General features: G+C 39.1%; 1 protein-coding gene across 12 annotated transcripts in view; it reads left to right on the top strand.

The window, feature by feature from the left end:
* Positions 1–25752, top strand: part of LOC121297858 (receptor-type tyrosine-protein phosphatase T) — a 156562-nt gene that overhangs the window by 89730 nt on the left and 41080 nt on the right. For 8 of the 12 annotated variants that reach the window (XM_041224400.1, XM_041224399.1, XM_041224402.1 and 5 more), the window contains exons 10-15: positions 2517–2718; positions 3811–3913; positions 8477–8750; positions 14818–14854; positions 16205–16261; positions 22034–22169. In XM_041224400.1, coding sequence (XP_041080334.1) covers positions 2517–2718; positions 3811–3913; positions 8477–8750; positions 14818–14854; positions 16205–16261; positions 22034–22169 — 809 coding nt within the window. The remainder of the gene's footprint in view (positions 1–2516; positions 2719–3810; positions 3914–8476; positions 8751–14817; positions 14855–16204; positions 16262–22033; positions 22170–25752) is intronic. The other 4 variants (XM_041224408.1, XM_041224407.1, XM_041224409.1 and 1 more) reach the window with 1 other exon arrangement.

Here is a 25752-nt window from a genome sequence, read left to right as displayed (position 1 = left end):
TGAATGTAAAGTGTCAGAACCTCTGTAAAAAAAAACACAACAAAACAAAACTTTCAAGGGAGAGCAGACAATCAATCACTTTACCCATAGTATGGAGCGCCATTTGTGCCAAAACTATCCTGCTTTTAGTTTGTCAATTTGTTTGTTAATTCATGAATTTGTCAATTTGTGAATTGGTCAATTTCCCCAGCAATTCGTCCATAAATTTGTCAGTTCATACAGTAATTCGTAAACGTCTGTGAATTCTACTTCAAAAGTTTGATGCATTTTTTTAACATGGTGAAAACCAGCAGCATTTCGTACGCCTGCATTGACTCTCCATAGAATTTTTTTGCCTAACTCTCTATATACCATAATGCTTTGCGCGTAGTGAGACGGAAGTCTCCATTGAAAATCAGCGCAGTCGAGTATCTTGTTAAATGAAATATCTTTTGAAACGCCCTTCAAATATTATTGGCTGAAGCAGTTTTAAGTGAGGCTGGATTTTCATTGATTAAAATATTAGTGTGTGCTCCCATTGGCTGGAAAGGTTGCAGTGTTCTCGGCACAGTGCGAGATTGACAGTTGGAAGTTTGTCTGGCTGTTGGGAAGTTTGCAGGTCCATACAAATTAATTAATGAATTATTAGATGAATTAACAAATAAGTTTACGAATTACTGTATGAATTGAGAAATTTATGCTAAGCAAATTGACCAATTCACAAATTGACAAACAAATTGACAAATTCACGAATTAACAAACGAATTGACAAACAAATTGCAAACTAACAGCTGGATAGTTTTGGCACAAATGACGATCCATACTTGTTGTTCTGGTGACAGTTTTCCGATAAGTTGTGAAAACCCTAGAAAACATTACAGTTTAATAATAATAATAATAATAATAATAATAATAATAATAATAATAATATATAATAATAATAATAATAACAAAAACAAATACGTGTGTTGAAAGTGTTATGCCGGTGCTGAGGTGGAGGTCTAAGATTCTGGTGTTCAACAGAGCCACGCCACCTCGTGGAGCCACGCCTCTGCTAACTAACAGTGTGGCATTATTGTTACTTAAACTGGTATTTGTGGAATCCTTTATTTAGGAGTTCTTTTCCAAGGGACCGTGAGATTGCTTGGCAATGATAAGTGCTGCAGAGTGTGCAGAAAGTTGAAAAAAGTAATCTTGTTGTTTTCTTTCCTGCAGTGCCTCCCACAGCACTATCTTCGTGTATTCAATCAATTGTGCACACCATGAGGTTAGAGAGCAGGCCAGGCAGACACTCTCTGTGAATGCACTGTCCTATGAGATTCCGTTCCTTATTATACGTATTGGAATACATTATGTACTGTGTATAGGAGTCTGGTTTAGGACACACCGAATGCTGTAAAATCCCACTGCAGCTTATCGAGGGCTGGGTGCTTTTCTCCTCAGACACAGACAGCATCGTGGTTGTATGCGTTTACTTCCTTTTGTTTTGATTCTTGCAAAGCACTCCTTGTCACCAGACCTTGATAATGCGCTTGACAAACACAGAGCCCCTGAAAGGGTGGCTAGCTTTGCTTCTCAACAAGGATTAGCTCTGTTCTGCTGTCCTCTTAACACTGACTTGCTGTGTTTTCGTGATTATTTTCTATTTTTTTAATGTAGAGTGTACATGTCAAATGTAGAAGCTGGTATACATGTCACTTTTTATCTTCACAGTTTACCTTTAGAAAATAAGTAAATGGCCAGGTTTGGTCCTAATTCAATATTTAAACAGTGCTGGTATTTAGGTCTGTCAGTGTTATTTCAGTAAGACCCCAGTATATTTTTAAAATACAGCCCTTTGTTCATTTTCGCTTTCTTTCCTTCTTGGATGATATTCCACCCCCTCTCTGTATAAGAGCAAAGCTTTCAGAAAGGCTAATTCTAAGCCAAAAGCCATCCAGACTGCTGGCTATTCCCGGACTGAACTGTCAATTCATCCTTTCACACTTACAAAATAAATTACAAGACTCTCTGAACATGTAATCTTGCTGTCTCTGTACTCCTCTGTACAGTTGATTAGATACAGAGTAATAGACCACCGAAAATGAAATGAATACCTGCTTCAGTCGAGCGAAAACAAAAGATACATTACGCTCACGTAGTATATGGCTTAAGACATAAATGAATTACCATTTACATTCTGAATTTGAATAGATACATTATTCCTCATGTACATTACCTTCATCTTAGTAATGTAATATGAACCCTTTTAGAAATACTGGGAACATATTTCCATATGGTTTGCATGGTATGTGCAAGAAGTCCCATAGGCTCAGGCAATAGTATTCTCTACAATATGCTGTGGTGTGCATTAAACAAAGGATGTACCCCAGCGCTGCTCAATCCTGTGCCTTATACACAGGGTGCAGGTTATATTAGAAGGATTACGGTACCACCCATTGATGGATCCATTTAGGCCATGCAGCTTTCGTTCAGCTTTTTTTTTTTTTTTTTAATTAATTTGGGAATAAAGGTCTTTATTTTTTAATGTTTTCTAGATATCCTACAAAGCTATTGGTTCTCTGGACCCCAGAGCAGAGCTGTCGAGCCAGCGAGGGCGAGTGTTTACATTACAGAACGAAACCCACCATCTGTTTGTCGGCCTGTACCCAGGAACGACCTACTCCTTCACCATCAAAGCCAGCACAGCGAAAGGCTTCGGGTCTCCTGTCACGACACGCATCACAACCAAAATATCAGGTGAGTTAATGTGACAGGGCCGAGGCTGGGCTCGAACCGGGGACCCCCCGTGCACCGTAAGCGAGCGGAGTGACCATAATTCAAATACCAGTGTATCAAGTTACACTGTCCGTTACATTAACACTACTGTGACTATTCCTACTCCTCCTCCTTTTAAATTCTCTGCAGTTGCTGCTCTATGCTGTGATATATGTTTTTTTTTTTTTTTTACCATGCTTTACAACAGTCCCCTGAGATGCACCACACTTTGGTTTTACCACATTTACCAAATTAAACTTAAGACATGTACTAATCTTTCTGATTCATGTAGTTATATCAAGCAGTTACAATTCTGCATCCTAATATTTGCATGTGCAATTTAATACTGTGCTGCATTGTTGTCTGATACTTACACATAAGTACAATGCACAGCGATGTGCAATTATACAGCTCTGAATCTAAGGCACAGAGCCCTGTTGTGAAGTACTGAGGCCTATTGTTTTATAAAAGGCACAGAACAGCTATGACAGTATCAGAAGGAGCCCTATGCATTCTCATTCAAAATAAAGTATGTGCATGCTTTCCATTATAGCGACTATAGAGGGTGATTCAGAATTCACACATCATTAGAAACGGTGAACCGGAGTTCATGCATCTTAGGAAAATGGAAAGAAAATGTCCAGCCTGCATTGCATTTTATAACGATAATTGTTCTGGCTGCTTTTCATCTTCACAGTACGGTGCCTCCAGGAGCATTAACAGTGGTTTGACTTGCTCTGGTAACACTTTAAAAGAATGGCTGCAAAGTCATAATGAATTCTGGCTGAATACTACAGGAATAACACCTGTGTTATGCACAATTTCAGCTCAGCGCTAGAGCATCTGCACCACACACACACACACACACACACACACACACACACACACACACACACACACACACACACACACACACACACACACACACACACACACACACACACACCATCTAACTTTTTCCCCCTTTGTCATACATCACAGTTTCATTTTTCTCTTGAAATGTGATCTTTTTTTTTTATTTTATTTTTTTTACTGGATGTATACTTTTTATTTTTTAATTTTTTCTATCCTCAGCCCCATCGATGCCTGAGTATGAAACCGATGCCCCGCTGAATGAAACTGACACGACCATCACTGTGCTGCTGAAGCCTGCCCAGTCCAGGGGAGCCCCAGTGAGGTAAAGGACTCGATCACACACCGCAGACAGCCGAGCGGCTGAAGGGACTGCAATGAGGATCAGGCATCTTGTTCACATTCACTGCATCCTATGCAGTATGGTAGCCCATGTTCATAGTCATTTTGGGGCGATCAGTATCTCAGGAGCTCGTTAAGATAATTAGAGATGTCCTGTTTTGTCTTGTAGCTCTGAAGTTTTTTATTAGTTAATGACATTAACATGTAAAGAAACAAAAGAAAATGAATAGCAGACCAGGACAAAGGGAATCTGGTCTTTTGAACATATATGGGATTCTGAATCTGAGAGGCCTTTAGGTCATCTTTTACTGCCAAAATACTGGCTCTCTATCCTGTCTACTGCTGATCTAGCCCGTCTTTGCTTTACAGTTTTAGCACATGCAGGATACACAAAGCTTTCAATGGGGAATCAATAGGAGCGTGGGGAATTCTCTCCCCACAGGGTGCCTTCCTCTGCTGTGTATTCCTTTGGCAAGCACCAGGTTTTGCTTAACAGAGCAAATGCCACAGCAAGGGGAATATATTCAGTACGCATGAAAAGAAAAAATAAAAATCCAGCCATGAGTAAGAAAGAGGAGTGATATGATTGCTTTGAGATCTGAAATATATGGGTGGTGTGGTTCAAAGCATCCTCTAAATGAAAAACAGAATTACTGTCGGTCCAGTGGATGCTTTGAGGAATTAAAAGCAGTCATTCAAATAAGTGCAATTTGTATGCAAAGACACAAGACAGTGCAAGCCCCATTTAGATTTGTTTTGCTTAGTCGTTGCCTTTCTCTGCAATCTTTTACACATTCGTGACTACTGAACATTTGTGTTCAATAGCAGATTAAGGCCAGCTGAATAAGAATTTAGTTCAATGTAGTCTACTACTTAACAACCATATTACAATGTGTTTTGTGCAAAAATGGCAACTTTACAGGTACTGCAAAGCTCCCGAGAAAATCTGACAGTGGTCTGGTTCTGATCGATTTCAATGGATTGCTAAAAATTCTCATTTTTGCAGCAGGAGTTAAAGTGGACGCCAAAAACGAAATACCTGCTCCACAACATGTTGGTCTTAGCATTAACCCTAAAACTACAGTCACGTCACCTTTGAGGACAGCAATGACAATGTCACAGAGCAAGCTCCCAAATGGATCATTAGAAACGCAATGACAGCAATCTTTTACCTGAGCCACTGTGTCTGTGTCTGCTGTTCATATACTGCATGAAATATTGAAGAAGAAACTCAATTACACTGCATTGCTCCACTGTCCTTAGTGGCGAACTGGCTTCAAAAGAGGGCTTTCATCTCCTCTGTTCCAGTCCTATGTAATTGCTTGTAAATACAGTCAACAATTAGGCCAATATGGTATTTAGCCGACTCAAAGTACAGCTAGTTAGTTTAACCCTGCAGCTCGATGGCTTTGCTTTGAGCACAGTTCACTGCACTTCATCATCATTCTGCTGTAATTGGTGCTCCTCTTTCATGACGAGCTTTCTGCTTCTCAAATATTTACTTCAAAGGAAGCCATTGCCTATCATTTGAGAAAACGAAAGTCATAAGTAATTATCCATCGTAGAAGTTGCAGGATCAGAGCTGCAGATCTCATTTACCCTGTAGAGGAACATACATTTCCCTAATGATACATAATTGTGGGGTAATGGCAGAGATGTGTGTAATTATTGACAACAATATGAAAGTGTGGATATAAGGTAAGCAGTCTAATTGGTTCACCCGATCACATTGAAGAGCTTTGCATTTTCGAGTGTTTTTGTTTTTTACCTCAAGGCCAAGCAACCAGCAAATCACCACGCCCTGAAACGGCTCCAAAACGCTCACTCCTTATTATGAGTAGATTGCCCTCGGCTGGTCTAATTAAGGCTGTTTTACACAGAGGTGAAATGATGCTTACTCCTAGAGGTGCTCCTTGAGAGAACTTTGCAAACAGAAGAGAGCTTAGATGATAAAAACCAAGTCAGGGGAATGCTGTTTGCTCTAAAACAATTGGCCTTTTGATGATAACTTCTCTTTTTTTCTTTCTTTTTAATGTATTTAGTTTCACGCTGCTTTGTTTTAGCAGATGTCTTTATGTTGCGTTTGTATTAAATAGCTGCATACTGTAATCACAATTTTGGTTACTTGGTGCAAAGAATATTCCTCGCTTGTAGAAATGAAATGTTCCATCATCTCAGTACATCATTTCAACGCCTTTCCAGAACACCTGGGAAGGTCAGTGTTCTTGCACAATGACCTTTTGATAACTCAAGGTTGTATTCCAGCTGCCAGCACAGTAAATAGCTTTAGGAGTATGTAGGCTGCTTTTCAGAAACAGCAATCAGGCACTTAAGTCTGGAGGAGGGCAGGGTAAAAGTAATAGCTTATAGACACTTTAAAAGAGCTTTTAAAAGCACTGGCAATTATTCAGGGTAATTGGCTTCTGTTTAGTCCATTGCGTTTTACTTACGATATTTAAAAACTACTGAAAGCAGGATTCCTGTTCCTAATCATAGGCTTGCAGTGTTTCTGAACCCTGTTGTGCTGAAATCCTTTATTTATTTTTTTGTATTTGTAATACTGCGGTCGGTCATGGGAATGTGGTTTTCAAAGTAAAGCACAAATGATCGATAAATGTGTTCATTGAATCGGAATGAATATTGCTGCACATTCCCTGTTTTATTGCATGAATTCCTTCACTTTTTGTTTTTAATTTACAGCCTTTCCATTGGGTCCCAGGTGTTCCTACATTTCTAGATTTAAATTCCCTAGCCAGTAGAACCACAGATGTGTAGATAACCCAGGGGGAATGCTTTGTAGTGCTGTTTAAATTTTGCCCAGCGAAGAGACCTTCTGCATGTGTTATAAACTAGCCCCAATCCTGATTGGCCACTATTCTACAGCATTTTCCTTGCATGCTGCTCTTACAGTAACATGTTTATTCAAGCACAGGTTCATTGAGTCCATGCAAATACTGTATATATAACAGAGTCAACGTGTTTTTAAAGGAAATCTTTTTAGATTGGTGCCCCCTTATATAAAACATGTTTTTCAAACAGTTGGAGACAGCAATGGAACTGTTGTGGCATAGTTATGGAGATGATTATTAGCAGAGATTGCCAGAGATTGCCAGAGAGTAGCAGAGATTAGCAGAGATTAGCAGAGATTGACAGAAATTAGCAGCGATTAGCAGAGATTGACAGAAATTAGCAGTTAAGTGATTTGCTCAGGGCACACACCTTTATCAATGGCTGAGCTGAGATTAAACCTCCAACCTCCTTTCTTTTAAACACTGGACCACCAAGACTCCTGTAGTGAAGGGCTGCCTCTTTTAAAGAGAAATATTAATATGCACAGAATAGAGGATTTCCAGCACCTTTCCTGAACGAGGGAGCTCCGACAATGGCTGACAAAACCTAAATTCTTGTAAAAAAAAAAAAAAAAAAAAAAAAAAAAAAAAAAAGCGAAAAACGTTTAAGTTATTTTTATTTCATTGTTTTAATGTTCAGCTCATATAAAATATAGTACTTTGAACCACCTATTGCTGAGATCTGACGTGTACTGATCTGCCGCATTTATCAACCGTGTTTGTATAAATAAGCACACTGAATGCTTTTCAGATCAGTAGAATCTAGGCCTGTGTGCTTTTCCCATAGAGTCTCCTGGAGATCAATAGACTCACAAACACACTGGTGCTTGTTTGATCTGTTTTCACTGCTGCGGTTGACTAGCTGGCAACACACTCTGCAATCTGATTCTGTTGTCAAGATTGTGTAGGAATGATCCACTGAAGTGGAGACTTCTTGTTTTTTTTTTCCATCTCCAAAAAAAGATAACCATGTTCTTTGCACGTTGGTCGAGTTCTAGCCCAGATGAGAAAGTGCTCCAACCAACACTACTGTCTATAAAGTGACTGTGTCTAATTAAATATGATTTTGTAGTAACAGGAAAGAAAATCCCATAACAAGAGAAGCACATAATTAAGTGAGGCATGGGATGGATTTTTGGAGTCAAATTATTCTTCCAAGATCAAAGAAATCATGAAATTGGGGCAAAGCAGAGCAAATAAATTCAGCTTTTACTAAACGTGTGTATTAGTACAGCTTGTTGATCTTTTTATCCTTGCTCTTAAAATAATGATCATGAAGGTATTCACAGCAGTGGTTTGACGTGATTATCGGGCTCTTGCAATACCCGTTTAATATACAGAAATGCTTTGGAACAGTGGTCACAATAAATTGCTGAGGGTGTACTTAATCATGCAGAATTATAGTGAACCAGCCTGTCTGCGTTTTGGATGCTTTTGTTATTCTTGACATGATTGGCCAGGTGTTTTAAAAGAACCGCTAATAGTAGATATCAGCCTGTGATTGTTTCTTTTCCTGTAATCTCTGGAAACAGACAGCACACAGATTACAAGTCAGATGTCTCTGAAGGTAGATCAGCTGAATATTGCAGTGATCAAGGTCCTTACGTTGGAGTACCAGCTCAGATTGAAACGGAAGTGTGGTTTGCCATAGGCTGCCCGCTATTACTCGAACATCCCCTCTTTTTGTTTCTCCTCAGCGCTTATCAACTGGTTGTTAAAGAAGAACGCAAGAAAAAGTCGCGGAGAGCCGCGGTCGTGATCGAGTGCTTCGCCACTCCTGTCAGCTACAAGAACGCCTCAGCACTCGACTTGCCGCACTACTTTGCAGCTGAAATCCCCCCTGTTAACCTCCCTGCTACTCAGCCCTTCACCGTGGGAGACAATAAAACATACAGCGGTTACTGGAACGCTCCGCTTTCACCCCTGAAGAGTTACAGCATTTATTTCCAGGCAATAAGTAAAGCAAATGGGGTAAGTTTCTAGGTGTAATATCTTTGGGATTGGGTTAGGCCTCTTTTTCCACGCAGAGCACAAGTAACTGAAATATGCAGACAGCCGGGTTGGACAGCTCGCTATTGAAGAGTTCATATGCCAATGGGGTCTGTCCTTATGTGCTCTCATCGATTCTGCAGGTTTTCATCTCTTGTCTGCTCTCAGACAGACAGACCTATAAAAGCTGGTTGTATCACTGACCTGCAACTAATTATTGGTTGGCAATAGGGAGTAAGCACTGTACTAGGGTTTTGAACTCTATACTTCTACGACACTTCGGCCGCACAGTAGGATCGCCCGTGGTTTCATTCTTGTTGTACTGTAACTGCTGTGAGATTTTGAACTGAGATTCCCAGGCACACAGTCCTTCTCTCTAACTTCTCTGCCACTTCTAGCTGAAGTCTGTAAAGTACTCCACTCTAGGCAGCCCTATTATGCAAACTGCAGCCGCACTTCAATGAGCAGGCCTGCTGTAACTTAACATGACGACAAAGTCAAAAACACGCACGCGCCACTGAACTTAATGTAAGAACATCATGAGGCAGAAGTCACTTAATAGTGTGTTCTGTCCTCATTGACAAATAATTGGAATGTTTCACGTCTGTACGCAAAATATAATAATATGCCCTAGCACTATTTTTTAAATTTTTTTATATTCAGTACTTTCATTTGAGTTGAGCATTCAATATAATACCTTTTAGGTCACTGTGGGAACCTTTAATGTACAGTAGCAAATGTATGACCAAGGATGAATGCAACTGTCTTGTTCCCCTATAGTAACATTGTGCTCTTTGTAACCACACTGCTCCTGTAAACTTGTCTTGTTTCTCTGTTGGGTTTTCCTTTTACTTCAACTGGAAACATTTTAATGTAATGTCCAGGACACAGCTAATGCATTGCTAATAGTAAATCAAGCCCTGTCTTTCAGCTATAGTAGTCTGCAAGATGATGAATGGATTGCCTTGCATGGAGACACATGCCTAGTTCATTACATATGACCCTATTTGTATCGGGACCAGTAAAACCCTGGGTAAACCAAAGTTACATGGTAACCCTATCTGAGTAACTGTCCATGTAGGTATGGGTTCTCCCAAGACAACAATGCCTCTCTTACACTAAGCTGTTGCATGTCGTTAGTCAGGATGCTATACTTTACAGTAATCCTATAATTGATTCAAATTAAAACTCGGTATTTTCCGAACACACACATGCTTTGTAACCATAGTTTGCTACCCAGAGTACTACAAAGAAAGTAAAAATGACAGACAATGCCCAGAGGAGGACAACACAAAAGTACAGAAAAAGCACCCCTGATTTCACAGTTTTTCCACTTCATGTGTGCTGTGTATTTATTGCTCTGCTGTCTTGACAAGCGCTGGCAGCAGGTGTGGGCTGGATTCCCCTTGGCAGTGCCAATCAAGACAGGTACCTGGGTCCACACAGGGGGACCTAGCCTCTTATGAGTTGGAATTCATTTCACAAGATATTAAAGGAAGGACTTGAGCGACAACGCGTCACAACAGCAGTTTATGTGGATCCCTGTGGGTTCTGAATCCGTCACTAGAAAGCACTGCAAAACGCGAAGAAGAAAAAAATATTTTGAAAAGCGCTTCATAATTGTGCCTTCTGGCTACTTCAGTCTGAAAGCAAGTTGTGTAAGTTATACAAAACAAAACAAATCTTTTGCACACTGTGTACTTAATCCCTGTGCAACGCTGAAACATGTATTGTTTTATGCAGCTGATTGTTTGGCTGAAAGAGGAAGAGGTGCACTGGTTGCAGAGTAACTAGTCAGGCCTTATCCAAAATGTTTTACATGCAGTCTTGTGTGGCATGTACTAGAGGCATTGTTTTTTAATAACTACCACACTTTGCTTTTCTTTTACCAATTCTAAACCTTTTGTCATCCAGATCGTTAGATGCAGAATGGAAACATTAATACAATAACTAAGTAAACCAATAACCTACCTGTTATCTATTAGCTTGCCATCTCTTCAATTTAGAGCCACTTAAATCCTGCAGATATACATCATTGCTTTCCTTGTCTGTCCTGTACTCTGCTCCCTCATAACCCATCAGGACCTCATTATGCTATAATTCTCCTCATGTGAAAGTGTGGATCTTCTGTTAAGTGGTGCGAGGATGGCTTGAACTGAAGTTCCATTAGGTTAAATATTTGACATGACCCAGAAGTGAGTGATGATGGAAATAAATGGTGCAAAAAGGGCAGTGCTTTTAAGATGTCATCTTGGAGCTGTCAGTTTGTTTTTCATGGCATCACTTTGCTTGATGTAGTGTTAGAGACTTCTCCATCAGTCTGTGGGAGCATTGCAGCTATAGAGATGTGTGTTTGCTTTTGTTGTAAAAGTCTGTAACAAAGCATAAGGAATGTTATTACATAAAGCACTTACCCAATACACGCAAGAACAGTGAGCACTGTTATAGTCGCAAAGTACAGAGCAAATAAGAATTGGATTCCAGCTTGTGAGGTGATCCAGTGTCAGGTGGAGCAAATAATCTTGGTTTTGTTTTTAATTTTTGTTTTTTTTGCTTGGTTTGTTATTTCCGAATGAAAATAGGTTGGTTTATACCTTTTAAGTGTTATCATGGCTCATTTTGGTTTGTCCTTTTTGTGTCTTCACTCGACTTACCGATTTGAGTTTTTTTGCTGTTTATCAGCCCTGCTTATCACTGTGCACCGTTGTGATAGGTATGGGTTTGCGTGTGCTAGGGCTAGATTATAGTTGGACTTGGGGTTAGGGTGCTAGAGGAATACATACATACAGTCTTAAAAGGGGTTGACCTAGTTAACTCAACCATTACTTTGAGCACAGTTCAGAAGGCAGTACACAGTTGGAAATCAAGCGGAGATAGACTTAGAACAGAGGGAAGAAGACTTCTTCACACAGAGAGTGGTGAGGGTGTGGAATGGGCTACATAGTCATGTTTTTGAGGCAGAAACACTTGGATCCTCAAGACCCAACCTAAAGTTCAATCAGCTGCTAGGGTGTGGACAGGCTTATATGGGCTGAATGGCCTCCTTTCGTTCGTAAATCTTCTTATGTTTTTATGTTCAAAATATATTTGAAACATACCACTGTGATAATGTTAAAATCCCTATGTATTTCCCAGGAAAAGCCCTAGCAGCACCATAAACAGTACCAAGACACTCCCAGTGGATTTGAAAGGTACAGCAGAGTTGGTATAGCCACACACTGCTACCACGGAAGCACAGTGGATTGCCAGTGCTTATTGATTCATACCATTGTGATTCAGCTGGCATGTTCAAATCTGATAATGTTAAACTGTGGTACCATTCTACCAATTAATCGGGCCATTTTAGTGGCTTTTGAGCTACTGTTTCCCCTTAATACATAACCATGACATTGCCCCTGGTGTGCCACTGCATTACCATTGAAGGAGAAGGAGATGAGAGGCACTGGGTGGCTGATGTTCTTTCACAGTGCTGACTCACTCTGCCCACTATATTAAATCGACAGTAGAACAGCAAGTTTATTTTCCCCCAACACAGCATTTGCTGATGTGAGTTATAGTTTCCTCTCAACCTGAACGAGGAGGCATGTCGAGAGGCAATACATAGTCAAATGAGCAGCTTTACTCTCTTCACAACATTTCAGATGGCATATGAGTCATGCAGCTTTGGAGTTAATCTCTGATATTGTGTATGGTAGGATATAGCGGCGAGGAATTGTGCTGATCATATGCCACATGAAAACAAACTCGTCGAAGTAAACGTGTTAAAATAGATGCAGCTATGAAGGTATGAGTTATTAGTTTTTTCTTTGAGCTCAGTTCCCCCCCCCCTTTTGCATTTGCCTTTGTAACTTATCATATAAATATGCTGGATCGGTAGAAGCATTCATTCATAAAGAGAAATGGAGCACAGACAACCTCCTGAATTGCTTCTCCTCAAACAATGAGAATGTATTTCACAATGCAAGAGCCTGTATATTTATCCCTGGAGGAATTCTGCATTATTTACAAAGCTTTTGTTTACATTCTAAGCAAAAAAAAATAAACAATAATGAATAAAAGAAAAAACGCTACAGGGATGGAAATAAAATGCCCATTGCATAGCAGTTTGATCCATTCCAGCAAGTAATAAAACTGAAATAGAAAAAAATAACTAGCTCAAATGCCTTAAAGTAAATAAAACCCTTTTTTAAAAAAAAAATATTTCTAACTTTATTAAATGTTAAAAGGTGTACTGCATTTCTAATTTTCAATTATTATTTATTTTATACTTTAAAGTAAAATAAACTGTTTTTTAAGATACCATGAAAAGAAACCAGAGTGCACATGAGACAAACCTGAGGAAAAAAAAAAAAATAATAATAATTTGAAAATGCATTCATATGTGGAAATGCAACCTAGTAGAGTACACTGATCAGGCTAGCGGTAAGATAAAAAAAAACCCTACTCTCAGTCAGCTTAACAATTCCTAAAGACTGCTTGACAGTCTGTCTGGGCATTACTAGACTGGAGGGCAGAACTCAAACCTCAGCTGTCACATTTTATAAGTAATGGAATCCTGTCATCTGCTGTGCTTGAATCTCTCATCGGTGAGAGTCAGTCAGCTGAAGTTTAATCATGCACTACTTTTTATTAGTCATATTCATATTACCCAATAGTCATATGGAAGAACATACAGTCAAAACAAAGCACAACGTAGCCCCAGAGACCATGGGATTCCAAGCCGTGGGTGAGCACGGGCAAACGGCTCAAAGAAGAGCTGCTGTCACGGTTCTTTTTTAATTCATGCAATCACAGCCTGTGCCACGCATCGGTGGAGGAGAGCAGAGCATGGTGGGTAACTGCTACTATTTAAATGGTATACCCTCTTCGAATACACATGGTGCAAGTGTAGAGGTGAAATGGTCTCAAATGCTGCCATAATGGTCTTTTATCAATGCTGATCTATGAACAGCTTGTCACCTAAGCTAGTGCAGACGTTGCACAAAATGATCCTAGAGGGGATGATGGATCATAACCACTTATTAACCAAACCCTATAAAACAGAAGTCCTTTTTTAAACACACACTGCAGTGCCCAGGAGATGCTGTTCCCTATTCCCCTGATGAGTAAAAATCAATATCCTGGTTCATTTAAAATGAATTATGGTGCATTCTGGAGCCTGGTAAAGACGTCACTGAATTGAAACAAATCGACCGGAGAGCTTCACTGTACAGCCCAATACGTGTTGCGTGAGCAGAGGGAATACCTGAGGTGATGACAGGGCCACTGTGTACTGTAGGACTAGCTGTAAATAAGATAGGACTTTTTATTTGTGTGTGTGTGTGTGTGTGTGTGTGTGGGGGGGGGGGGGGGGGGAAAGGAAATAAAGCCAGGCCTCTTCTGGACCTGTGATTAGTGAAATGTGTCACCATGACTACATCAGCTCAGCTTTTGCACAGTCAACCCTTTTAATATCACTTAAGGGACTGGGAGGAGAATAAGCAAGCAAACAGAGTTGACTTTATTGTCAGGAACTTGTCCCCACATTGACTCCCAATGTATATCCTGGTCATTTCGAAGCAGGGGGCTAGTGTACATTAACAATGAGTGGGTTTGACTGTAACTTTTTTCCATTAAGAAATAATCTGGAAGAGCAAGCAGAAGGTACCTGGGGATTTAACAGCTGTTGGCAGCTGCCTGGGAGCCCAAAGCCACCAGGAGTGTGCTTTCAGACAACACCCAGAAGTCAAACTGCTAATTGCAAGCTGTCAAACGAGTTATTAACTGCCGGTATTTGTCAAAAGTCGCAGTGCCTCACGATCATGTGAAGCTGCATATTAACACATACTCATTAGCTCCATTCCTACTGTATTCCTCATTGTCAGAATTCCACCTGAAAGGGAAAGCAGGAGTTTCTCATCACCCAGAGTCGGGCTACTTAATGCTATTCTTGCATCCAGTTTTGAAAGAGATAAAAAAAAGAACCTTACTATGGTCTGACTCAAGGCTCTCCTTCTTCTTCTTCTTCTTCTTCTTCTTCTTCTTCTTCTTCTTCTTCTTGTCATTTCAGGAAATAAAAATCAGCTGCGTCCGACTGGCTACTAAAGGTAGGACATTCTCTGTGACATTTCTGCATGTTTTTGCCAGAATAATTGAAAGGGTAAAAGATGATAAATGACTGATTTTTTTAGAGGCATTCTTCACTAATGTAGGGCTGCCTCTCACAGTGAGAACTTAAAAGTGACGACAATGTTTTTCATGGGATACCAATGTGAGCATGTTAGGGTTTGATTACCTTAGCTAAATACATTCTGAAGTGCAAAAAGAGTGCAATTTTAAAGTCTAACATACATTACCTGTACAGTACAGCAGCAGAAAACACAGTCTCTGTCACAGAATTGTTCCATTTTCTCCATTGTGCTACCAGTGACCTCAAATCCTGCATTTTTTTTATAGGTTTCCTTCTGCATGATTTATCATCTTTAGATAAAGATGCCTTGAGAACACAAGCATTTTTTTAAAAGATAATTTTTATATGAGAACATTAAACAATAAAAAATCTAAACTCCATCAGTACAGTGGAAATAAAGCCACCAGACAGCTCGCAACCTCCACCTCCTTACACTGTCTTTATTTGATTTATTATGTGCATCTGTTTCCAAATAAGGACAAACAGATCTACAGTATGTGAGCAGCAACATTTGATTATTTTTATTGTTACACATTCTTCATCAAGTCTCTATTTATAACCAGAGCTCTTGACTCTACATTGCATGCCTGTTAGGGAAAAGGCATGCTGATAAGTTTGTGACATTTTTGCTTCATGGTTGTGACAAGCACAGTTTTAACGAGCAAGGTCGGGGCTCATACAAACACAGTCATTCTGCATACAGAAAATATGCTTTAATGAAACGCTATATAACGACATCTCTCAAGCAGCAACCATGCCGCACAGTTCCACTATTCTTGTGGTGGTTTTGCTTTCTGTAGGGGAGACAGGCAAAGTGAGATTAGACCCTGAGGGAGAGGATTAGGTAATGGTGCTTGCATTTAGGATTCGGATATCATGCTGATGTAGGCTGTAGAATAGGTTTGAGCTATATTAATCCGTGAAATGCTACTGCAACACAATTTTATACTCTAATGGCCTGCTAAAAACTGAAGCCTTTATTATTTATTTATTTTATTCATCTGTCATTTCATACCAGCTGAAGATGCCTCGAAAGCTTGTGTTAATTCTGTTTGATACAACAGGTTTGCCTGGGGTCCATAAACGGTATCAAAATGTACCAGCTTCATTATGCACAGATCTTCCTTTTCTTATTAACTGCTGTATAACCTTATTCAATTCAAAGGGAAAACACTTGACTTATAAAGCCCTATTTTGTTTTTTAGACTTTTTTCTTTTTTTCTTTCTCTCATGCATGCTGACCTGGAACTATATTCCTTGTTCTTAGTGGTAATAGGTAGGGGACAAATAACAACGCCGTACATACTTGTCATCCCCAGTGAAGGTGATTATCGACTCCATAGTCAGATTTTGTTTTTTTGTTTGTTTTAATGCATTTTTGTGCATGTCTGATACACACCAGCTGAGTTTGCTTTAAATGATCCTTTGGAGGACACCCTGATGCCATAAAAACACACATTTATTTATTTATTTATTTATTTATTTGAGTATTTTTTCTCTCCCGTCTGTTTACATTTTTACTTCTGTTTTGCTCCTTATCTAGGCTTGTACTGACAACTGCAAAAACGCAGTGTGGTGCTGATACAGTATGTTCTTCAAACTGACATAATATCCTATGAATAAAAAAGGACACTACTGTTATACAATACAATTTAAATGTGAATTAAAAAAAATGAAAATACCTGGGTTTTGTTTTGTTTTTTTTGGCTGCTAGGTTTGTCTGGCTTTCCCTTACTGATCGTCCAGCAGTAAAAGTATGTGGGCAGACTGGACAGATAAGCCGCTACATAGAGAGAAGACTGAAATATATACCGGTCTTGCTCATTAACGTTTTAAGCACTGTCTGCTATTGTACATGCTTCTAAAACAAAACAAACAAACAAAAAAAAAGCAATTGCTTTTGAACTTGGTGAACTTGGCTGAGTAAACAGGTCTAGGGAAGTGTGTATATCTGTTGAGCAAAACATTAGAAAAATGAAAACAAAGTTGTGTAAACTAGCCTGAATAAATCTTGCTTCATTTGCATCTCCCCCCCCCCCCCCCCCCCCCCCCCCCCACCATGCATTGTGAAACTTTAGAGTGTGTTCTGTGTGTTTGTGCTGAAGCGAATGACCAGCAGCTGAGACTGCAGGATACACACAGAGCCAGGGTTCTGGTCTCACAGCTGTTTCTATACAATGCTGAACGGTTTTCAGCATGCTGTAGTTTTCAGAGCTCACCGCTGTCCGGTTCCAGCAAGGTGAGCCCTGGATTCCAGTCATGCAGTCACAGGAAACAAAGGATAGGCTATCTCATTCACTGAAAGCTATTGCAAACTCGTTTGGTTGTGAAATGTAGTGGCCAATAATAGATATCCGCTATCGGTAATGCAGAACTTTATGGAGGGACATTTTTCGATTAACTTTATGTTTGTGATTTTTTTTGTTTTTTTCGGTTTCAGTTTTAAGTTTTTATGGTGTTCTGATATCCCACACTATGACCAGCGCAATACATTCAAAGATGATGCATTCATTTCAAATATGTACAATAATGTGTACATTCAGAAGGCAATGTTGTCTTTTGACCGATACATAACTTTGTGTGCTTTTATATGTTAGTAAACTACAGTAGCAAGAAACAACATACTGTTGAAGAAGGAGCAGTTTATGACCATCAAGGGCTGGGACTAACGTCCGTTTTCATATTCGGATATTCTTTCAACATTCAACCAAATATTCAAATTTAATTTTGAATTAACTAAACCAAATGTAGAGGTGGTATTACTGTAAAGACATCTCTTAGAGGTCAAATAAACCCAGTAAGCCATTAAATTACCTTTCATGCAAAGCAGAAAACAGTGCAGTTGAATAGTCGTAGTTTGCTGTATGCATGGAGTTCCTTTGTAGGCTGTTTTTTCATACAGTCATTTGTAAATGCTGCTATATAAACGAATACAAACATGGGCATGTTTGCCTCTGCACTGTTTTTTTAATGTAGTTTTATAACATTTACCAGTTTTTTTGTGTGTTTTTTTTAGTATCTTTTTTTGTTTTTCTCCAGACAGCACAGACATGTTGCCCATCATATGCTATACACCAAAATCTAGCTCCTTAGAGACAAAGACATCTCTGAGTTGCGTGGTTCTGTAGTACCCTGTGAATTTTAAAGGCCAGATTACTAGAACTGACCTTGTGATAGCAAACCCTAGGAGGAAAAAAAACCTGTGAAAATAATTGGATGTTTGCTCATAAATTGGGGTTGAAATAGATATGTCCTTTCAGTAACATCTCCCATTACTTTGAGATGATTGTCCTATCATGCTTCCTGATTTGCACAGCACAAGAGAGGAATTACTTATCGACAGAAAAAGGGGGCTGCATTCAGAGGTGTTGCTGCAGAGGTCTTAGTAAATTTGAAGGTAGCACACACATGCTCATCTCTGTTTTTAATGGTTTGATGAGCACAACACCGCTATCATAACACCATTTGGTCACTGTGGACATCAGCATATTTGTTGAGATATGCAATGGCTTTCCTGGCAAAGGATTTATCTTCTAAAAAAGATAAATGACACAGAGTAATAATAGCTAGAGCATGCTCCCTGGTGCAACTGAACCAACATGGCACATGAATGCAAATTCCTTCATGCTTCAGCCTGCTGAGCCTCTATGTTGGCTATATGGATGTACTTCACTACTGTGATCTGTGTTTATTCATGCTAGATTGTGCAGCCCGGATCGACACCTGTTAACCTTCTTCCCTATTATCATTTTGTATTGTTTTGACTCACTTAATCAACACTAATCTCGGCCCATCTGACCCACGGTCTCAGTGTTTCAGACGCTAATCTTGTTACACAGGACTGCTTTTCCAATCCCAATCTCAGTCTTGGCCTGTTTCCAAACAACATTATCCAGCCCCGACTCATAAAGAGCAGCGCGTGGCGTCTCTCACTGATTTATAGGGTTGACAGGACATTGTGCTTTTACTAGCCCCGATCTCTACTGCAGAGAGCTGTAGAGTTAATGAGCCACATAAACCTGCTTCGACTATATTTTAGTGCGTACTTCCTAGTTAAAACAGAAGCCATCCTAAATTCTAGCAATTAATGCTTCTTGCAGCTGGGTCGCTTCTAGGATTATGTTTTAATATCCTGGGCTTTTGAAATAATTCCTTTTTGATGCTTCATTTTTCTGAATGGAAAACAAATGGATTTTGATCCTTTATGTCAAACAAATCACTAATAACAAAAGGGGTTGTCTTCTATACGACCAAAGAGATGCGTAATGGACATTAATCACAGTAAGAGTACAATCTTTAGGTGGCTGATGGAATCTGAGTTGGTGAATAATGCACAGTGGTATTTAAGTCTTCCGAAAACAATGCGGCTTAATTGCTATTTTTTAGATAATGGGACTCCCCCCCCCCACCTCCCCCCCAGTTTAATTCCAACATTTGTTCTGAAACAAGAGAAATATTTGACAGAATTGGTAAGAAACGTGGTATGAATACAGAGTTGCTGTTTTTTTCTTCACTTCTTTTACTTTTTCGTTTGTTTGTTTAAGAAAGTGTTCATTTTTGTTTGTGGAATATACCATCTGCACATTTTACAAATACCTGCATGTTTTTTTTTTTGTTGTGCGAAAGATTCTTCATTAATTCCCCCCCCCCCCCCCCCCCAAAAATGTCTTATCAAATATACTTATTTTATTACTTGTAAAATCATTCCAAATGCCAACTGCAAAATGACACTAATATAGCGCCTTTCATTGGCGACCCACCCAAAGTGCTGTACAATACAGTAACAGGGGAGTCTTTCAAATCCAGGAATGAAACCTGTGATCCCCTGGATCAAAGTACAGGTACATTTTCCAGGAATTACCCGTAGAAAAAGAGCAAATTTGAGCTGCTTTGAAGTCATAGGGAGTTCCGAGTCCAGTACAATTACCTTCTCTTCCAATCTGACACCAAAGAGAAAGTGAGAATGAAGATCTGCTTTGGCACAGGCTGGGAATGAGGTTCATGACTGTCACATCTAACCTTTAACTCTCAGCTCCACAGCACTGCTATTTTACAGAATCCTATCCTTATCAAGACACACATTGACTTATTGGTATAGCCTTTTAAAAGGCAGGAATAAGAGAGCATGGAAAGGCTTCAAGTAATGCTTCAGTTCTAGCTGCTGCGTCTGTGTAATCAGTTAACAATGCCCACACACTGCAGACAGGTTTAATGGTGTGTAAGTGTACCATGCCCACCCACACAGCACCAGCCATTATCTAATTAGTCAGAGCAGTTCGTTATCCTTTTCATTTCACAGAACTCTGTATGTAGGCTTGCGATTATTACTGGTTTCTGATTCTGAACTCTATCATATTGCATGGGAGACCTAACCAATTACCCTCAGAGTATCAGCCTTATTATAATTTTTTTTTCAAATTGTTAGAAGCATGAGTTTCTTGGTAAAAGCCCATGTACTTTTTAAACAAAAACTTTTCAAGGACATCTATAGTATTCCACACCATCAAATAGCTGTATGTAATGGAAAAGCCTGTAAATGTTAGTCAGTGAGAAGGCAATGCAATGTAGCACAGATTAGGGCTGATGTGACTTTTTCTAGTAAAGGGAAACAATTACATGAAAACTTTGTGAAAAGTTTGTGAGTGGTAGTTCATTCCCAGTCCTGCTATCAAAGTTTGAATCAAAGTTAGAACTCGTGGAAAATTGCATACAAATGTTTCTCAATTTAAGGAAGAACCTAGCCAGCATGACTCCCAGTCATAGTCCCACAATAAAAAAAAGGTGCATAAATCAAATAAAATGTCAGGGATATCATTTGTAAAGTATCATGTGTATTGTCAGCGTTTGTTTGTTTCATCTATTAATTTACCAGCTTTGCTGGGCTGCATCAGATGTGTTTCTTTCATTCTGTATTTTTTAAGTTTCTCATTTCAAAAATGTATTTGTTATAAAGAGCACCGTTGCCAGGCACTTGTCTTATTTCCATCCCAAATACGAGTGAGTTGCAGTTCAATAAAATCTAATAAGGGATCCTGAATTCAAGACTGCATGTTGCTTTCATTGGCTGCCAATCAAGTTACCCTCCAGCCCTGACAGAAGTTATGGATACAGATGGAAAAGCTTTAAAAAAATCTGCATTGTGATGACAGTGTTGCAGCAATAACTCCATAGCTGTTACATGCAGAAGGGAGAGAGTTGCTTGTTCTGTCCAGAGGTGATATGCTGCATGATCTTTTAATCCAGGGCTCAAATTACATTGTGCAGGTGACAGAATAGTTGATCTCCAGTGCTTATTTAGTTCAGAGGAAAGGGGATTGTTCAGCACACTCATTATTAAATACAAAGGACGAAAGGTTGTGTTTGTGCGGTTTGTTTTTCAACATGATAGGTTGCTGTTAAGTCAATGTACTGAGTGGGTCAGAGGGTAGGGTGTACTGTATGTGTGCAAACCGAGACAATAAAAGCAGTCAGTTATGTTGTTATTTAGTGGTATAGTGTGCCAGTGCCTTTGTGTGTATTTTATAAAGCTACTCCTTTTAGATTTAAACACTCCACTCATTATACTACACTTACAAAAAGCATCTAAAAAGGTCAGCAGCTTTAGGCAGTATTTTAATCCATGCTTCATCTAACCTAGAAAACGCAACCCTTCCAGCTACTTAAAACCGAATCTGAACCCTTAACCATCTTTACAGTGTATCACGTTTTCCATGAAAGGGGACATTGTAACCAAATCTTAATGCACTTGTGTGCATTTTGGAAATGTTGTTGTGCCACCATGTGGGGAATTTTCTGGACAAGAGCTCAGAAAAGTGTGGATTCATAAGAAATCTTATTGAGTAAGTCACTGCCAAGTGTTAAAGCCCATCTTTTTTTTTAAATCATTGATTTTCAAACCTGAATCAAGCTAAGAATTCTAACTGGGCAGAAGTGTACTGCTTTGAAGTCTTTTTCACCTTTTTCATTCATGGCAACACTTCCAAAGTGGTGCACACATCCTACGCAAAATAATCCAGGACAATGCAACTTAAATGCATGCTTTTTATTTTTGAAATGAGTCTTTCTATATTTCTGCCTTTTTTGTTATTCATTTCAGGAGCCTCCACCCAGAACTCGAATGCTGTGGAGCCCGAGAGACAGGTGGACAGCACGGTGAAGATGGCAGGAGTTATTGCCGGGATTCTCATGTTTGTCATCATCTTGCTGGGAGTGATGCTCACTGTGAAAAGAAGGTAAACTTTGGACGAGAAGCTGATAATGTTTCTAAATTTCTGCAAGCGCCCATCTTCATGTGACTGATTTTTTTTTTTTTTTTTACTGGTGCAACAACTTAGCCATTGGAATTATTATTGGGGTTGTGGACATAGCTCTCGCCTCCTGTGACATGCACAAGGGCTTATTCCCATTGCATTTCTGTCTTCTTGTTTCTCTTTATTTCCCTTGAATACCCCTAATTACATACAAGCCATTCTATAGCAAAGGTCCACCAAACAGCCTTCACATTTTTGCTGTATCTTGGACCTACAGTTCAATCGACAAACAAAACAAACGCGTTGTAGTGAACAGATCAGTCTTTGCCAAAGAGATGTTAAACTAAAGCATTGTCACTGCACTGAATAAATTCCAGTAGAGATGAAAGTTAGTTAGTTTAATCCCCGCAAAATCGTCAGTTTCCTAATGCATGTTAAGAGAGGGAGGACATCCCTGAAATAAAATTACATTTCTGGATAAATATCTTCAATTACACATACTTTTTAAAAGAAATGCAAAAAAGCCCCCACAAAAAAGCAACGTTGACCGTCTTATATACTGAGTTGGATTGGGAAGTGGTTCTTAAGCCCTGCACTTCATTTATCTTCTCTACAGGGTAGCACAGGTTGTTTCAAAGTGAAGTTACATCTGCTTCTGGCCAGCAATAGGTTTTACAAGACAACGCATTGTCTTGCTCAATGAAGTCTTTACTACGGCCAGCTGAGACCTTCGTTCCCAGAACAAGAAACAGCACCTAGTTCTCACTAGCTGCAAAAGTCACGAAAACACAAAAGTTTTCACACACACAGGTCTGTACCAGACAAATGCAAGTCCCATTTGGGGACATGTGAGGGTTTATTTTTTCAATGTTTAGTTCATCTGTTAAATGCTCTTCTGTGTATCAGACATCATGCAAACCCACCAGTGTATACAGTAGCCTCTGTGTGTATTATGCATTAGAGCTTCTTTTGTGGCCTTTAGTTACAATAAATTATTTGTGGGCACATTTGTAGGTACTGAGAAAAATTAATTTTTTATTTTTTATTTGAACTTTTCCTACATTTTCAACCTCGAGAGACAAGAATCCTTGTAAAAAATGATAAGCAACAATGAGGAGTAATGGCAAATCCATGGTTGAGGTTGGGGTGCCAGTTCAGGCTGTTAGGGGGCTTTTGCAGCACAGTGAGTCAGTTCATCAAAACAAAGGGATGAATCTACAGACTACAACCCACAATGTCAAACCAGCTGAAAAAGCTCATTCTTTGCCTGCGAGAAACAAGGAGCATGTCTTAGTAGTTATAATAATGAGCGATAAAAAAGGCTAGCTTGAGATCATCTCAAATTCATCTCGTCCACTGGTACAGTACAATACTTCTAAAATAAATTAAAGGAAAGAGTGAAAAGCAATGAGTGACTGGAAAACGGACAAAGCCTAAATACCTTTAATATTTACCGGCCCTTTTACCTAATCACAAGAGTGCTGCGTAGACACGGGAATCACACAATCACCCAAATAAAGCTAGTCGTCATGTTAATCTATGTGTCTCATTCCTCCACCATTATGAAGTCACATACAAACAATCTCACAAGCTGTCATAATCTTTCATAGGAACAAACAAACGTCCAACTAAGAAAATAAATAATAAATGTGTATTTCTGCAAACGAAGCCCACGCAACCAGGAGTAAAAGCCCAACTTCTCAATTTGAGCATCTATGTACCCCAAATGAGATAGACTAAACAATTCCCCCTAAACGTACTATTAATAAATCCTTTTCCTTGTATCACTAGACTGCTTCGTAGACCTATTGGAATTTTTGTAATGCCTTTGCTCATCTAGAAATCCAGACCACCCAAAATCACAGCTAACACCATTACTGATAAGAGGGACCCCCTCCTGCTCTCGAAACAGTCTATATCTGGAACCAAGCCCTTCTCAGTGTGAAGTTCTAATCTCCCGTAGCTCAGCTGCTCCTAATCTGCAGGTATTGGGTTGGCTTATATCTCTCAAGCTATATGTAGTTTAGGGAAGGCTGGGTCTCTGCAGGATTTAAATTAAATGTCCATCACAGGCATTTCAACCAAAGCTTATCAGCTCATTAATTAATGTATTTTAAATCATCACAGAACACTCACAAACTGTGTTTTATTTATTTTCTGTTGAGATGTAGGTGTTGTTTGTTAATTAGTTTTTAAACATAATTGTAATTGCCTTGATTATTCAGTTTCCCCAATGCATTTTTACAAACGTTCTACAGTAAAAGCTCCCCCCCACAAAAAAGCCACAAAAGGGAAACTAACAAGATCATAGCGGGCCTTTGTTTGTTAGTTTGTTAGACAGTTACAATGTGGCCAGCTTCTGTGTTTCTACCACTTTCCTTTGTAGCACACTTTGCAGGGTAGTGGGGCTGCTTTGTGCACAGTAGGTGGGAAGTTATTTTATATTCTTTGATGCTCGGATTGGTTACTCCTTCACTTGCCACTCCATGGTTAAAAGACGAATAGGATACTTCTGTTCAGCTGAGATTGTGCACGCTGTACTGTACATTACATCCTATTGGCATACCCATCCCAGCTAACTCAGAGGGCTAACATATTGCATACTGACACAGTGGGTGTTCTTGGAGTATGCATTTATTTGTAATGTTTTGTGCATTTGTCTTAATTAAATCGAAATGATGTTTATGGTATGGATAAACTTGGTAAAATCATAAATATGTACATACGGTTCAACTTTGCTGTTGACTTTTTTTTTTTTTTTTTTTTAATTAATTTGTATTCAAGTGTAAACATTTTACAATAAACATTGTACCATCTCAGTGTTAAAGCAGTCTTGTGCAATGTCTTGTATCTCTTTGGGTCTCGGTTAGAGAGTATGCACATGTTGTGTTGAGGTTTTATTACTCTGATAGTTTTCCATCTATGGTTTTGCCTGATACGCTATAAACTTAGTCAGAGTTGTCTAATGAGATTAAGGAGTAATTAGCGGGGTTCCGGAAAAATATAGCATTATACGTCACCAGTAATACCTGTAATTTTTCTTTTCATTGTGAACATCCTGACAACTTTTTACACTTATAATTTTAAAGTCTGTTTCAAAGCTCTTTTTAAAATGTCCTCTGTAGTGCACTGGAAGTGGTCTGGCTTTTCTGTTACCGGTTTGACAATGTGAGCAATAATCCTGACAATATCAGTGCACTAGAGCGGCCACTTTGAAAAGAGCTTTAAACAGACTTTACAGTTATAAGTGTAAAAAGTTGTCAGGGTGTTAACAATGAAAAGAAAAATCACAGGTACGTTATTTAAGCAGTTGTAGCAACACGTGGGGCTGTTTAACTCCTTACTCTTTTAAATGTGCCAATTTATCGACAATCATAAATATTGAAAATCCAGGGTAATTAATATTTTTTTTTTTTTTTTTTTTTAATTAAAAAATATTGGTCTCATTTTGAGTATGAAGCATAATTTAATTAAATAGTTTTTCAATGCAGCGCAGGTTACTGACTAGAATTAGCCTGCTATATTTATAAAGCTGAATCAAGACTGTACTCCTGTAAATGATGTG

This window comes from Polyodon spathula, chromosome 23, assembly GCF_017654505.1.
Source record: "Polyodon spathula isolate WHYD16114869_AA chromosome 23, ASM1765450v1, whole genome shotgun sequence".
NCBI lineage: Eukaryota > Metazoa > Chordata > Actinopteri > Acipenseriformes > Polyodontidae > Polyodon > Polyodon spathula.
The sequence above is the reverse complement of the archived record's forward strand: the minus strand, read 5'-3'. Positions and strand labels throughout refer to the sequence as shown.